General features: G+C 44.2%; 1 protein-coding gene across 1 annotated transcript in view; it reads right to left on the bottom strand.

Moving 5' to 3' along the window:
• LOC119402033 (ryanodine receptor-like) overlaps positions 1–12,532 on the bottom strand; it is a 150,637-nt gene extending 138,105 nt beyond the window's left edge. The window contains 8 exon segments of the mRNA XM_049418475.1: positions 1,248–1,366; positions 2,275–2,382; positions 2,727–2,862; positions 3,073–3,137; positions 4,526–4,653; positions 6,939–7,060; positions 10,434–10,481; positions 12,414–12,532. Of these exon segments, the coding sequence (XP_049274432.1) occupies positions 1,248–1,366; positions 2,275–2,382; positions 2,727–2,862; positions 3,073–3,137; positions 4,526–4,653; positions 6,939–7,054 (672 nt within the window). The 5' untranslated portion in view covers positions 7,055–7,060; positions 10,434–10,481; positions 12,414–12,532.
• Positions 12,533–14,842: the final 2,310 nt, after the last annotated feature.

Below are 14,842 nucleotides of genomic sequence, written 5' to 3'. Positions count from 1 at the left end.
TAGCACAATGCACATCACAACACAAGCAAATATCACGGCGCAATGAAAGTAATGACTAGATGTTATCATGAAGAATATGAGTTGCTCCACATGATCAGGCAGCAGGCGCTCCCTTCTAACAGAGACAACCCTCCCCCCCCCCCCCCTTGACACTGAAAAGGCACGCTCGCTTGAACAGAAGTGGCTGGTATAGGGAAGTACATGGGGCAAAGCTTTGCCAGACTGGGGTATCTGAAGGTGCTACAGTCCGCCACCAGTCACATGGATCACTGTCTTTCTTCAGAAGTGGCCCCGCATAAGTGAACGAGTGGTAGTGCGGCACGTTACGGCCGCATAATATTGAAAATGTATGGTTACGTGATCGCCACCAGCGCCGCACTTCGGAGATGCACCAGCACATAAATCATACGTATTGGGGCGCTCGTCGCAGGCAGATATCGTGCCTCCGTGTACTTACGATGTTTATCGCTCCTCTCGGCAACGTTTTTAGCTATACGAACACAGCATAAATGGTGGAGACGAGTTATTTTATGCATGATAATCGCATCGCATATTCGAATTTTTCGAATATTCGAAGTATCGAATATTCGAAGCTTTTCGAATACACGATTTCGAATCGAATACGAATATTTCGAACGTAATATTCGACGAATATTACGAAACTTTCGAATATTCGCACACCATAAACTTTGAGGTATTTTTAGCAAGTTACTCAAAATGCTATTTTTTTTCTACGTACGATAGGGTATCTTCGTTATCTCTTCGCGTTATGTGAACGGCCGTCTCCTGATCTACTGTGTTTACTCGCATACTAGCAGCACTAGTTGCCCTTCCTTACGTTAAAGCAGGGCTACGGTTGCCTAGTGTCAGTTAATGCCGGTTAAATAATGGCAACTCCTACAATGGCGTTATCGTATTTATTCAATCTTAATTTAATCACTTACTTGTTGTTCTCGTATGGAAATAAAAATCAACGCGAGTTCACTCTGTCTGAACTGTTTATAAGAAACACTTTTCTTTATTCTATGTCGATCGATGACAAATGATAAGGCAAGGCGAGAAGTATTGCTAAACACGCGGATTCAGTTATATTTAAGGCAGTAGCCTTGCTCGAGTTTGGCGGGAAACATTCACAGTATTATGACACAAGTAGTGCACAAAACGCCAAATTCTGAGCCGGTCCCGCCCTAAGCAGCACATGTTATGCACACTGACGTGCGTGCAAAACGCGGTTTTTTTTTTTTTACCTTCGGATCACGTCCATGCTTTTCAAGGAGAGAGATGATAACTTTGATGTGGTCTTCTTTGAGGATATTGAGAGCTTCAGGGCTGTCAATCAGCACACAGTGCAGTACATCCAACATGCCTAGAAGAAAAATAAGAAATAAAAAGCATGCTGTGAGACAACAAAACGAGCTGCTTTCTCGAACATATGAACATCGAACATTTGAACATCGAATTTGAACATCGAATATTTGGAGCTCAAGAAAAATTTAAGCTGTATAAATAACTGTGAAGAATAAACATGCAAATACGCCAAGCCTTTCCCAAATATTTAGGAAAATATATTTTACGTAAAGCGGAACGTCAATAATATTGTAACCGAATTAAAACAGATGTACGTTTTATGCCAAAACGAAATAGTTTAAGCTATTTCTGCATTACACCTCAACCTAGCCGAACAAAATCAGCTTCGCACAGTGTACTAATACGTGATATACTTTGCACATGATGTGAGTGAAATTACAACGTGAAAGCATTTCACATTGTAATTCATCAGAAGTCGTTCAGCTGAGGCAGCCGTCTACAAAATACGCCTTCATGAAAAGCAAATTCGCCTTTTACGGGCTTGTGCGAAACGCAGGAACTGTGACGTGGGAAGTTAGTCACGTTCAAGCGAAATTTAATTAACCCCATTAACCCAAGCCTTCATTTCTCTTGACGGCATTTTATGATTTCTACGGGCATCGTAAATAACTAATAACTTGTTAGCCTTCTCGTCACTACCTTCTCTCATTTTATTAGATCCCATCCCTCTCAATAATGCGCCCTGTTAATCAGAGAAAGCGGCCTCACAAAACAACATGAAACAGAAATATAGAAGATCATATCATGTAACTAATAATTTTTTTTGGTTTGAAAGATAAGTAGGTGATTATTATCGAAGATAGCTGTATACACAGCCTCCATCTCCGCCGTATGCGTATGCGTTCATTTGCGTACTTCAGTTAATATATTTAACAGCATTAAACAGCATCTTGACTCTTGTCTTACCTGTTCCTTCGGAGGCTTGCTGACTGCTCAGTCGGCTGAACAACCAGTCTAGCCTGTGAGGCTGTGCGAACTGAGCGCAGTTGGTGTGGTTTCCCTTGATGATGGCAGCTGAAAGGAAAATAAAACAAAGCTTACAGTTGAAGATGTCATCAACTTCACGTCACCATCTAAAGTGTGACTTAAACAGGCTGCGCACTCTCGCAACAAGTTGATAAGCAATCGTAGCGTCATAAAGAGGTACTTGACATTACATTCACGAAATTGCACTTGATAGCTTCGCATTGCTCAAGATATTATGTGCACTACAGAAAACGTAGGGAAAGGTGCAGCACGGTCCATCATATAATAAAGCCTGAACGAGAAGCCCATTATGAGCGTCATGTACACATGTTAGTCATAGAGTAGTACTAATATTCGTTTATAAATCAATGTAGTGATTTCTTATTACTTACCCAGCAGCTGATACAAAAAGCCCGATATCGTTTCCCAGCTCTGACCGGCATCCTCGCCGCCCATAGACACCAGATAACCGGACGTTGTGATCGCGTTGATCTTGTCTATAGTTTCCAGGATGAGGTTCAAGATGCCCTGCAAGGAAATATGGTACGGCATAAGTACACAGTCACATAAAGCATACAGCGAGAACATTCTTATTGTGAAATTGTTACGTGCTGTCGAGCGTGAAATGCCGAAAAGTTGACAGCGTACGGACAAGAAATACATCGCTGCCGCTCACATGGCGTTCTGTTCTCGAGACAAATTGCAAGCTGTGAGTGGGAGCTGATCTTCAAGACTTACCTCTTCTTGAAACAAGTCCTGCCTGTTCCTCAAAGCCTTCAGCTTATTTTGCTTTTCTTCGTGCTCTGTAAATCCAGTGAAAAACGTGACGTAGGTTAAAGAAAGAAGAATAACATCACCCACGAAAAGAAATGTCATCACAGCATGCATACACTTGCCTCACGAAAAAAAAAAAGTTAAAGCAAGAGGTGCATTGTACCGCATTAATTCACCGTACGGGAGGCCCTGCAGTGAACAATGACGTTATTATGTGGCCTGCAAGGTTTTCAGCAATCACGATGATAATCGGGGAAGCATAACGCTAGTTTTCCTGCGATGACCGCCATAGATTATTCATGGCTTCTAAGGAATTTATGTGGTTTTTAATGTGACTATTTGCGTTATATGCAAAAAGAATGTGGCTGTAATGCGCTATGCACCGGTTTTTTGTTTCGGCGTGTGAATAACGGGGAAAAGCCTCATAGATGTTGCAGTAACTCCAAATCACAGCTTCAGTCAAGTGATTCACTTGATTAGGCAAGCTTCTTTCGAAGAGACAGTTACACACATCAAAGCAACCTGGCCAATGCTGTTGCTTCGACTAATATTTCCGAATTTGTATGCTTGTGCGCTGACGTGCTTTGTTGAAGCACGTGCCTGTAGAGAAATGCCAATGTCGCGAATAGCTCCGGTCCATATCCCTGCGCATGATAGTGACTGAGCACTTTACAGCATTAGCACTAACAAAGTCGGCTTCCTCAAATAGCGCATCAACATGTACTACAGTACACACGGATTGAAACATGACAATTTAGGGCTAAGTAACAACATACATTCGTCTCCACCTTATTCAGATAGGGTCATATCGGCTTAATTTCGACTGGAACGCGTAGATCCGAGCCAACATTATCTTCAGAGACCTGATTCGTCGCGACATGACGCGGTGATCTCGACCAATTGCGCATACCACTCGTTATAACTAAAAAAACTGATGTCGTGTTTGAATCCGTGAGTACTGTACATCAGCTATTCTTTTGCAATTAGCGACTGCAAGGCTCTCGTGTAGAGGTTCTAGTATTTTAAGGTGACTCTCTCTGGATTCTGAAACCAAATGCATTTGCAAAATTGAACTTTTTCATGCGGACACATTCACTTACCACCAATTCTCGTTTCATCGAATGGATGCATTGGCCCTGGTTTTCGTGCGTACGACAAAACTCACAGGCTCCCTTATGCATTCACCTAAGACGGCTTAAAGGCAAAAGCCATCTTTATCTTTTTCCTCTCAGTCGATGTATTGATCAGCAGTTAAGCACTGATGTAGTGTCAGCAGTTAAGCACTATAACCACTAAACTACCGTTGCTTATGTACATAACAAGTGGAGTACATAAGGTATCATGCAGCGTCTCTATAAACGTGCACATTTACTGTTCTGTGTTGGATTTCACGGGTAGTGAGCCACATTTTCCTCACCGATGTCGTCTTCCGGTTGGACGAAGTAATTGATGAGATCCTCGAAGCACATTATCATCTCGTCTTGGTCGATAGTGCTCATCGCAGAATCCTGCCTGCCAGCGCCGTTTTGCATCGCATCCAGGTTCCTGAAAGTAAAACGTATAATAAATTCACGTATTTGTGTCCGACACATAAAAAGTCAGACGCCGGGGCGCTGAAAACAGGGAAAAACGTTGTGGTATCACTCTGGATCGCTTCCAAATGAGCTACTTCATTATTAATACAAGGTTTCGAAACCAATTACCGCAGCTGGACTAAATGGTACGGTTCCATTTCAGATTGAAGCAATACGAACAACAAAGAGGAACTCAGACGGACACACTGCGAAAACTTCCTTCGAATGAAATTAGTACGATTACAATAACAGGTAACGGGTTCTTCGGCGCCGCATTGCCACCCTAGCTCTGTAAGGCATATGTGTATGCCTTACACATATGCCTTACGAATCACCCATCCACGCAGCCGCACCACGACATTTTCTGCCTCCTTCTTTCCACGTGCATCATCTGAATGGAACGACTATTCCCACAGCACAGCCGCCATTACCTGCCCGACTTTCTTTTTGCAAAGTGTACCACATTACCAGTCACGCGATTGACAGATGAGGTCACTATTTGTATAGTTTACGTATATGCACCCCTTATGTAACCTCCCCTAGAGTGGTCTATAAGGAAATAAAACGAAATCAGTCTCTCTTTGGGTATGTGAGGCTCTTACTTCTTCAGATAAATCACGAGCCCTAAAGACGCTCCGCACATTAGTACCGCCGCAGCAAAAGCTCGTAAACTTATTATGGGTTCCACGTCCCTGTGGATTACAATTGAATCAAATGGCCGATTCCTTAGCGCGAGCATCACTGGATGGCCCGATAATTACGGTACTTCCAGTAGTGGTATATATAACGGCGATCAGATATATAAAATTAGCAATTTGTACAGATATGACGGAAACAATAACGAAATGGACGGAATATCAGTGCCTCCTATTCCCATGGAAGTCTCAGTGGAGTCAGTCTAGACTCCAAATGTTACGATCACAAGATTTTAATGCCCTGTAGCCCCCACCCCCCGCCCCCATTAAACCTGTATTTAAACAGGGCTGGCCTGACAATATCGCCTCTCAGTCAATTCTGCGAAGAAATAGAAACTGTTCAACATGGTGTTTTGTCATGTCCCAGGTATCCATTACTTAGAAAAAGACTTCTCGTTATTTTGCTTTCCAAAAGACTTTTAACCTAGCTGCAGAAATAGCACAAAATTTCAGTGCAACCATAATGGGATATTGCCACAGTGATGCATTTGATGTACTTTGTAATATTAATCAAAAGCACTAAACGTACACCTTTTTCTTCTCTACTTTAACAAATACTCGTAAATTATGTTAGATGTGTATCTCACATATTTATTTGAAATTATTCTGGTCAAGTTAACACAGCTCTCTGGTCTGCTTGCAGAATCGCTGAGGAGTTGCAGTATTCCTTTGATATTCTTTCGATTATTTCCTTTATATTTTTGTTTCTTTATTTGATCAATAAGCATTCGTAAAATGACCACGGAAATATTAGCATACGACGTCTATCCCAATTCCACAGAATGGTTATGTGCCATAGTGTTGAGTATACAAACAAACGAAGAAACAAAGAAACAAATAAACGCCGTGAGTCTTTGTGGGTATGTTCTTAAGATGTGTTGTCATTCTTATAGGCTGCCTTTCTCGCACTGTTGCTGAGTGTTCAATTTGTTTAGTCTACCATTTTCTTTTTACAGTTTTTTTTTCTTCAAGTTGGCAAGAGTGATATGTTGCGGCGATTATGAAGTTGGCTTCAGTTCCCCTTCTCTTACGTTTTACGACCAAACTGCCAATCTGCCCAATCAAGTCTACTTCTTCTTCTTTTTTCCAATAAACCTTTTAATTGCCAGTAATCGGTTGTCTTATTCGCCTATGTTATTTGCGCTGCTTCAATCTAAAAAAAAAAAAAGATTTAGGGAGAGACCTAAAGGAGAGGAACCAACGTTCACTTGGTTCACGCGGTGATGTGAATAATTAGCGGGTGTGCTCTCAATTAGCACCGTCAATGAGCACAAAAATGGGAATTTTGTTGCGTTCATTCGGCTTAATTAACCTTTAACCTTCATTAACCATCATTAACCTCTGCAATTTGTGGTCTCCAAACCACAGAGAGACAACAAAGAAGGTGTCATCTATGTCCACTTAGACTGATTTCTTTTCTTTTGCTTTTCCTGCAATGATCCTCAATTGGAAATCACAACACGTATATTTAAATAAGGAAGCAAATAAATAAATAAAATTGAGAACATTTTCCAAAACGATAACTTTGTCTCGACGAGCTGGCCTTACTTCGTGTACTTACACGATGAACTTGTTGAAGAGCGATCCACATTTTCGAATGACGCGCGCAGTCCGAGATTCTTCAACCTGAGCACGGCTGAATTCAAGGCCATCGTCCATCTTTCCTTCTTCGGACATGATGGCCTGCGTGCAGTCAGAGTCGTCAGATTATACACAGTGAATAGACAATCGTACAACGCGCCATATGCGAGCGCACAGCCGACGTCGCAATGCTGCAGCAAGGCATATTGCACTTTACGTTTATTCCGAGTTATTGCGCTGCTGAAGCTGCACAGTAAAGCGGATAACTAAAAGGCTGATGCTTCTGGCGCCAATCCTCACTGTGGCAATTTATTCACTCAAAGAGAGGCAAAACATTCTAAACCTACTAGGGACAAAGTAGGAATAACGTAGGCCTAGAATTAAGGTCGCAACGGGTTTACCCAACATTGGCCTACACTCGCTTGCAGTTGTAGTGATAAATATTCGATTTTGATAATTGTGGTGATCTATATACGCGTAGATACTTCGAAAGTAGCAAGACAATTTCATGATGGGGAGAGCTAACGCCTCTCAAATCGTTTGAAGGTTGTGTGAGATGCAGAACACACTCACGTGAGCGCGCAATATGCGCGTCGACTTCCTTTTCGCGGCCGTCGGTCACTTGTGCGGCGTGTTTTCTTACGCGACACACGAACGCTGTAATGGCCAGGTTCGCAGCCCCCGCTTCAAGCACTCCGCACAAGGGCCATTCGCCGCTCGGCTAGCACGTCAGCTGCGTCCCTGCTGCCCTCCAGCTATGAGGCGTTCCGACACTCCAGGGTCATAAATGCAAAGGCTGCCACTATCGTGGACTTGTGGCACACCTCCTCAGGGGCAACTGCCGGCGTCTTGGCCGCCTATAGCTAGAGCTTAAACTTTGCGCTGAAAGCACAAGATGTGCAAACCTTTCCTCCTTAACATCCCCCCTGCCCACCCCTTCACGAGATAGCGCGTGCCCACGGGCGACCACGCCGTGCAAGGCGAAGTAATATGTCGGACGCGCGCAACGTTACTAGAAACGCTAGACGCGCGTATTTCAACTCCTGCGAAACACGAGCGCGGCGACAACCTTTGATGATGACGATATGTGTGGTCAATTACACTTAGTACCTGGTGGACTCGTCCTAGTCTGAATAAGAATGTCCTTGCCTAATAAGAATAAATAACATATACACATAGTAAGGAGGCACATAGCTCCAGCACTCTGCGTGTCTCTATAGTGTCCTTCCACCAAGTATCGTTTCTTTCCCAACACCCGATAGTGTATCTGGCATAATAGCTAACCGCCGCGTCTAAAGTGCGCCATTCGCGCCATCACGTGGGTCAGCGAACACGCTGAAGCCACCCCCCCCCCCCCCCCCGTCCGAGCTCTGCGTACAGTCATCGGTGAATGGTGTATATAAATAGCTCGCCGGTAGTAGGCTAAAGGACGTATGGCGTGTCGCAGAGTTGTCTAACGCGGCGCGCTGCAGGGCGGGGTCGCATGTTCGAATGCCCAGTCGCGCACCTCGAAAGCTTCTTCTTCTGATTACTTTTCCTTTGTGTTTATATTGCCTTGATATATATATATATATATATATATATATATATATATATCCAGAACATGACGGCAATGTCAAAAACCCGCCAAAATTCAGTTTGGGCGCAAGTGAGAATCAAACAATGGGATAATCTCAAATGGGAATGATATACGAAGTAAGGCTAGCAGCTCACTCCTTTAAGCATGAGACGTGGCTAGCCCGAACAAAACGTTGGCCTAACGAAATGCAGCCGCTGCAGGTAACGAAGTGAACTTTGTGCTGTGTATGAGTTCAACGCAAACTTTGCTGCGATGAAAACACTAACACGTACGAAGGTACGAGTCGCCCGCCTTGTAGAGATACGGTGCGCACGACCGCGGGCTGCCACGGCCGATGGGTCGAGGTACGTAATATTGTGCCGGAGCTATGCTTGACCGCCTTCTCTCCGCCACGCCTCTATGTGACTTTCGCGCCGAGACGGCTCACTCGTTTTATCTCCGCTTGAGCTGCGTCCGTCTGAAGCGTTCGCGCGCTTTCGCTCGCACAACGAACATAGGACGCGCTGAGTGGTGCTATCAGTTTGGCATTTATACGGAACATCACGGGCGACGCCGACGGAAAAAAGTGCGCCTGGTGTGCCCCGTGTAATTGATATCGCAAAGCAAATAAGAAAGGCAAGTATCACGTGACCAGGCTCAAGTCGTTGCCGGCGGGGAAAAATCGAGAAAGTATGCCATTGTAGAAGAGGCAAGATCAGCGCGAAATACCGCTCGTCGTAATCGCCATCGGGAGAAGCGGCTACGGATGAAGCTGCGGCAACGCCCCAACGGGAGCAGCATGCGGCACAAATAAGACCCAGCTGTTCTGTGAATGGAGAAGTGGTGTAGACAAGAGGCCGCTGCCGTAGCAGATCGGCAGAAAGTTCAAGAGAAAGTCTGACTAAGCTTTCGGCTTCACTAAAAGAGTTCTAACCATCCCCCATAATTCTTTTTTCAAAAGACAGTTTATGTTAGTTCATGCCATAAGGGACAGCAGAAGTGTTCTCCAATAGGATATTTAGTGCTCTAAATAGTCCCCAATTTTTTAAAGCACACTTTAGCCGTATCTTTTTCCGCAGCCCATTTATCAGTTATCTGTGTGTGTACACCTTGTATGCAGCTATGTAAAGAATTGCTAAGTGCTATCCCATAGTACATTACTTGGTACTTTTTATCTTCCCCATTTTTTTTTTCTGACCACGTACGTCTACTAAGAAACTTGATATTGATATTAATAGTCGGTGATATAATCCGCATGTCTAAACATACACGGAACATGTGACGTTGTATTTCATCAGTGTCCTTGTAGTTACGTTTTTGTCTGCCACAGCGTACACACCTAATCTATAGTAGGGCACATACTAAACCAAATCGTTTATATCATTTTCTAAACACAGAGAGTCTCTTCCTTCAACGTCAGCTTCACGCTGCCCCGGCTTCGAGCTTGAGTGCTCTAAACCGTTCCTAATTTTTCTACACACATAGGTTATTGCTCTACTGAAGTAGGGTACATGATACTCGCAATCGTACCTATTCCTAAAAACATACTGCTGTAAATTTACTCCATTCTTTTGAAAACAGGTGCATTTAAAGTATAAGGTATTTCGAAGACAGCTGCATACGCCTCTCCTATAGAAGAGAACGCAGAACTTTAAGCCATTTCCCACGAAACACAAGAAAACCACCCGTATTTCAAGGTGGGGGTGGCAGCACGAGAGGCGTCCTTGTTAAGGGCTCTGATTTGAATGCGGCGGCGGTTCTTTAAGACACACATCACAAAGACGCACACATCAGTCAAGTAACATACAAATCATCAACGTACACCTAATCAACAGCATGTTGAATGTTGTACTACAAATGCATAGAATGAAACACGGCAATGAAACTAAACTTAGTTAAAACATCCACGTATCTCACCTGCTTCTCCTCTACTTTGCCAACTCCGCGCTTTTTCGTCTCGTACGTCTGAAAAAGAAAAAAAAGTCAGATGTTTCATTGAGAGCTAAGCACATAGAATAGTGTTAATTTCAAAAATTATTTGGATAAGAGTTGCCATAGAGTATTGTCCGCGTCTCTACACCTAGACTTTGACCCAGTCACCATCTTGTGTCACTGAATTTATTCATTCACTCACTTATCTCTGAAAGTGTCCAGGAACAGCTCTATAGGCCTTAACACTGATGTGCTTTTGCTACACTAAGAATGAGAAAAAAAGAAAATGGAAACTTAACTGAAAACCCCAGGAAACAGTGTTAAAAGAATACAGCAAAAATTTTCGTGGGGTCGCAACATTCATACAGGCACAGATTACCAAAAAAGCTGCATTCGCGTTACTGCTGTATAGACGCCTGTCAGCTCTTTTCTCCGGCGTGAGCGCCTGCAGACGCTGACGTTCATCCTGGGAATCATGGTCTTTCGACGCCTCTGCGCTTTTTAGCGGCGAAGCTCCTTAAAGCGGCACCCGTTTGTCCCCGTCGTAGTGCGTAACCAGTCTTACGCTCAGAGTACCAGATACTTGACCTCCAAGGTGGTGCCGGTGGGAGATTTCTCCTGTGCGTTTTGCAACAATAAAAAATTCGCAGCGTGCGCGGTAACTAAAGCCGAATTCTTCTGTCTCTCTATTCCCCATTAGCAGCCATTGGCATGTTCCCAGTAGGAAACGTTAGTAGAAGTAGACGTGTACGTGTTAGCTAAAAGCCGACTTCTTCTGTCTCTCATTCCCATTAGCAGCGATTCGTTTACCTCCAAGGTAGTGCCTGGCGAGATTTCTCCTGTGCGTGACTCAACAATAAACATTTTTGTTCAAAACGCCGCTTGATTGATGAAATAAACCAAGGAACGGACGCCAGATTTCTTCTAAACGCAACACGGAAAGACGCCAGATGTTTGCAAAGCAAAACGAAAATACGCCAGCTTGCTTAACCGAAGAGGCAGATGTTTTTCTAAAGACAATGTTTTCTAACAATGAAATTCACAGCGATGTCCATGTAAAATTTAAGTGGAGCTGCAAGTCGTCATAAACTTCATCGAAACTTTAGTATAAACGCGCCGATCTCACGTTCGGTGATGATGTACTGGCAGAATTTCACGGAAGATGTTCCCGGTTTACGATGAACCACCGCAGGCTTCGCCCACTCATCATCATTCACTCCGTGGATATGCTGTGATCTTTTAGGCTTTTTTTTTTACGTGAGTGCACTGCGCTGTCTCGCAGTGCTTTACTTCATACTACAGCAGCGCCACCACACAACGCCGACGCAAGCGCCGCCGCGCGAGCGCGCTCCGCCAGCGGCGCAGTCTCCGCCAGCGGCGCAGTCTCCGTTTTTTGTCTGCACCTTTTGTCTACTAAAGATGCGGCCAGCCCATGTGGACACCCAGACTCAGGCAAGGGAAGGAGCGTCTGTGCGCGCGGGATTGACCTTTGAAACTATTCTAAAATGTTTACTCTAAGTTAAGTTGCGAAGTTCTCTCTACGTCATCATTCTTCTTTTTGCAATATAGCGAAGTACCCAATGCGCGTTCGTAAGGCAACACGCTCTCCTGCACACTTTGTTAACGCTGTTGTTGATGATGATAATTATGCATGAGCCTTTTTTAATGGGCGGGTGTTTAACACGTGTAACTCCCGCCGCTCGTTCCGGAATCCACAAGTGTTCACGGCTGTCGCGATTCTACGCCTCTCCCACGCCATAATACGTGCGCAAACCAATAGCTATCTTTAGGCAGGTTTCGAACTACCACATCTCGTAGCCGAAGCGAACTTTCATGCACAGTGGATATTGCTACGGTGATAGATAAATAAATAAAGAAGTAAATAAATAAATAAGTAAATAAATAAAATAGGCCTTTTCGCTTAGCGATAAGAAATGTAAACAGAGTTTAAGTGAAGGTTATCACCTTGTACGATAGCCACAGTCCCGTTTCCAGATGCTGAAGGAACACTGTGGTGTCGCCATATTTGATAAGAGGTGATCCGAGAACCTCTTCCTCCTTCTCGTCCAAAACAATCTTTTTATCGTCCTGATAAAGAAGAGAAAGATAAATTAGAAAGAAAGAAATAAACCCCACCACTTCCTTCGAAACACAATAATAATTCTCGGGATTTTAAGTCCCAAAGCCAGGGTAGGATTATGAAAGACGCCGTATCGGAGGGCTCCAGAAATTTTGACCATCTAGTGTTTTTTATTGTACGCTTAAATCTAAGTGCAGGGGCATTTGGCATTTTGCCTCCATCGAAATGCGGCCACCACGGCCCGGATTCGATCCCGCAACCTTCGAACTACGGCTGGTAAAAAGAAACAATCATAAATAACATAATTCATTCCATATATCTGTAATGATGCTGAAAGTATGCCAAGTACATCTTTTGGAAACGCTAGTGAGGTTGAAAAAATTCACATTATTTTAAACAATCTCGCGTATTTTTTTTTAAGTGTGTGGGTGAGGGGCAGGGGGCCTATGCACCCATCGAACGTTTTTTTTTTTTTTTGAACCACGCTCCTACTGTATTTGAAGACTGTCATTCGAACACACGGCCTTGCTTTAAGGCGGTTGAATCTGACTTCTGCGTTGCCGTACGATACCGTGCGTCAGAAAACACCAGTTGCTTGTTTACTCCTTATTTCTAATTGATCTACCACAGAGATTTAAATGGCATGGCACTTGGCATAGCTGTATGTCACCATGACATTTCGCGCTTGACTCCAGGTCGTTTAACAATTTGCAACATAAAATTCCAGGACACAAATGATGCCTATAAACAACCCCGCACGTAAGTTGTACGTCTTCATTTTCCTTTCCCTTCGCTTCGCGCTGGCTCGTTTTGTTTTAAAGGACGATTTACAGTAAGACCTCGCTATTCCAAAAGGTGTTTTACCGGTATATTGGTCATAAGGAAGCAATTGTAAATGCCCTTGAATTTCTCACCGAGACACATGAATTTGAAACTCTATTTAACAAAGTGAAATCTTCTTGTCGACGCAAATATCAAATTTCGCTCGTCCGTGACACCACAATGTGTCTCCACGCTTTCGCGTCTACTACTACAGCACCTTTGTTTTCGTTCGTTTGGTTTCTTTGATGCAGATGTGCGCACAGTGAAGAATGAAAAAAAAACTGACCATCAGAAAGGGCTGAGCGCGACGTTATGGTAGTGCAAAGCGAAGACAAGGACACTGACAAATTGAATGTCGGTGACCTAATGCCACGAAGGCTTCGCCTGCTCTGAAGGCGTACATTTGTTGCGTCGCTTCTTCGGCGCACACGATATCGGAGGGGATCGATTGAAGGCAACGGCGGAAGGCAAGAACGGGCTTCCTCGCCACAATTCATACTGAATCTAGCGGAGCTTCGATCATTCCGAAAATTGAATAGTGCCACGCGCCCTTATTTTGGCGTGGTCGGGTTTCACCCCCCCCCCTCGACTGGTAGAGAACAAACTCTTGATCGGCGGCGCAAGCTGCGCCGCCATGCTTGGGAAGCTTCCCGATTGTTTTACATTGTTCGGTTAAGATTACACGCAGGACGCGAGTAGTTGAGTTTATTCGGAAGCATAGGCGAGCATTAGCGACAACGCTGGAACGTGAGATAACTGATCTATAAAAGACGACGCGTCCCGCCGACGATCAATTTACCCACGGCCGACGATTGTTATCGCCGCTATCAGTGTACAGCGTGCTTGGCTTGTACTTTTAAGTTATTTTTCTGGCCGCAATTTGGTCCGATCAAGAGTTTGTTTTCTACCAGTCGACTGCCGCGCGCCTTCTTCATCGTCAGTACCACGTTACAATAGTTACATCCCGATTGCCGAGCGATGTACTAATTGAACATTTTTTTAAGGAAGTAATGGTTATAACGCAGTAAATTTGGTTTCCCTCTAAGTTTCGTTGTAGCGAGGCTAGAAGCTTTTTCGATCGAACGGCAACTACGTTGCGACGCACTCACCTTGGTTTGCCTCAAGCAGAACGCGGTGGCCGCGACGGTGGCGCGCTCGCGAGGCACGAGGCACACCTCTCGGTTTTCGCCGAAGGCCAGGTACTGGCCCGTCGTGATGTGGTGTATGCGGAGCGGATAGCCCCAGTTCACGAAGCCACCAGCCCACCTGAAAATGAATGTGAACATTGTATATGAAACTGTTCATTGGAAAGCTTCACTGAGTGAGCGGTATAATAAAGTATTTTCATACGTGTCATTCGGCGGAAATGACACCGTACGTGTTCAGTTTTTATGTGAACGTTCGCTGCAGTTGAGCTGCCCATTACGCTGAGCTTAACTCTGCAATGCTTCAAGTTGATTGGTTGTGCTCAGACATTTTCAGTTATTTAACA

The sequence above is a fragment of the Rhipicephalus sanguineus genome, chromosome 8 (genome assembly GCF_013339695.2).
Source record: "Rhipicephalus sanguineus isolate Rsan-2018 chromosome 8, BIME_Rsan_1.4, whole genome shotgun sequence".
In the NCBI taxonomy this organism is placed as follows: Eukaryota; Metazoa; Arthropoda; class Arachnida; order Ixodida; family Ixodidae; genus Rhipicephalus; species Rhipicephalus sanguineus.
Note: the sequence above shows the minus strand (reverse complement) of the source record. Positions and strands in the feature narration are given on the sequence as shown.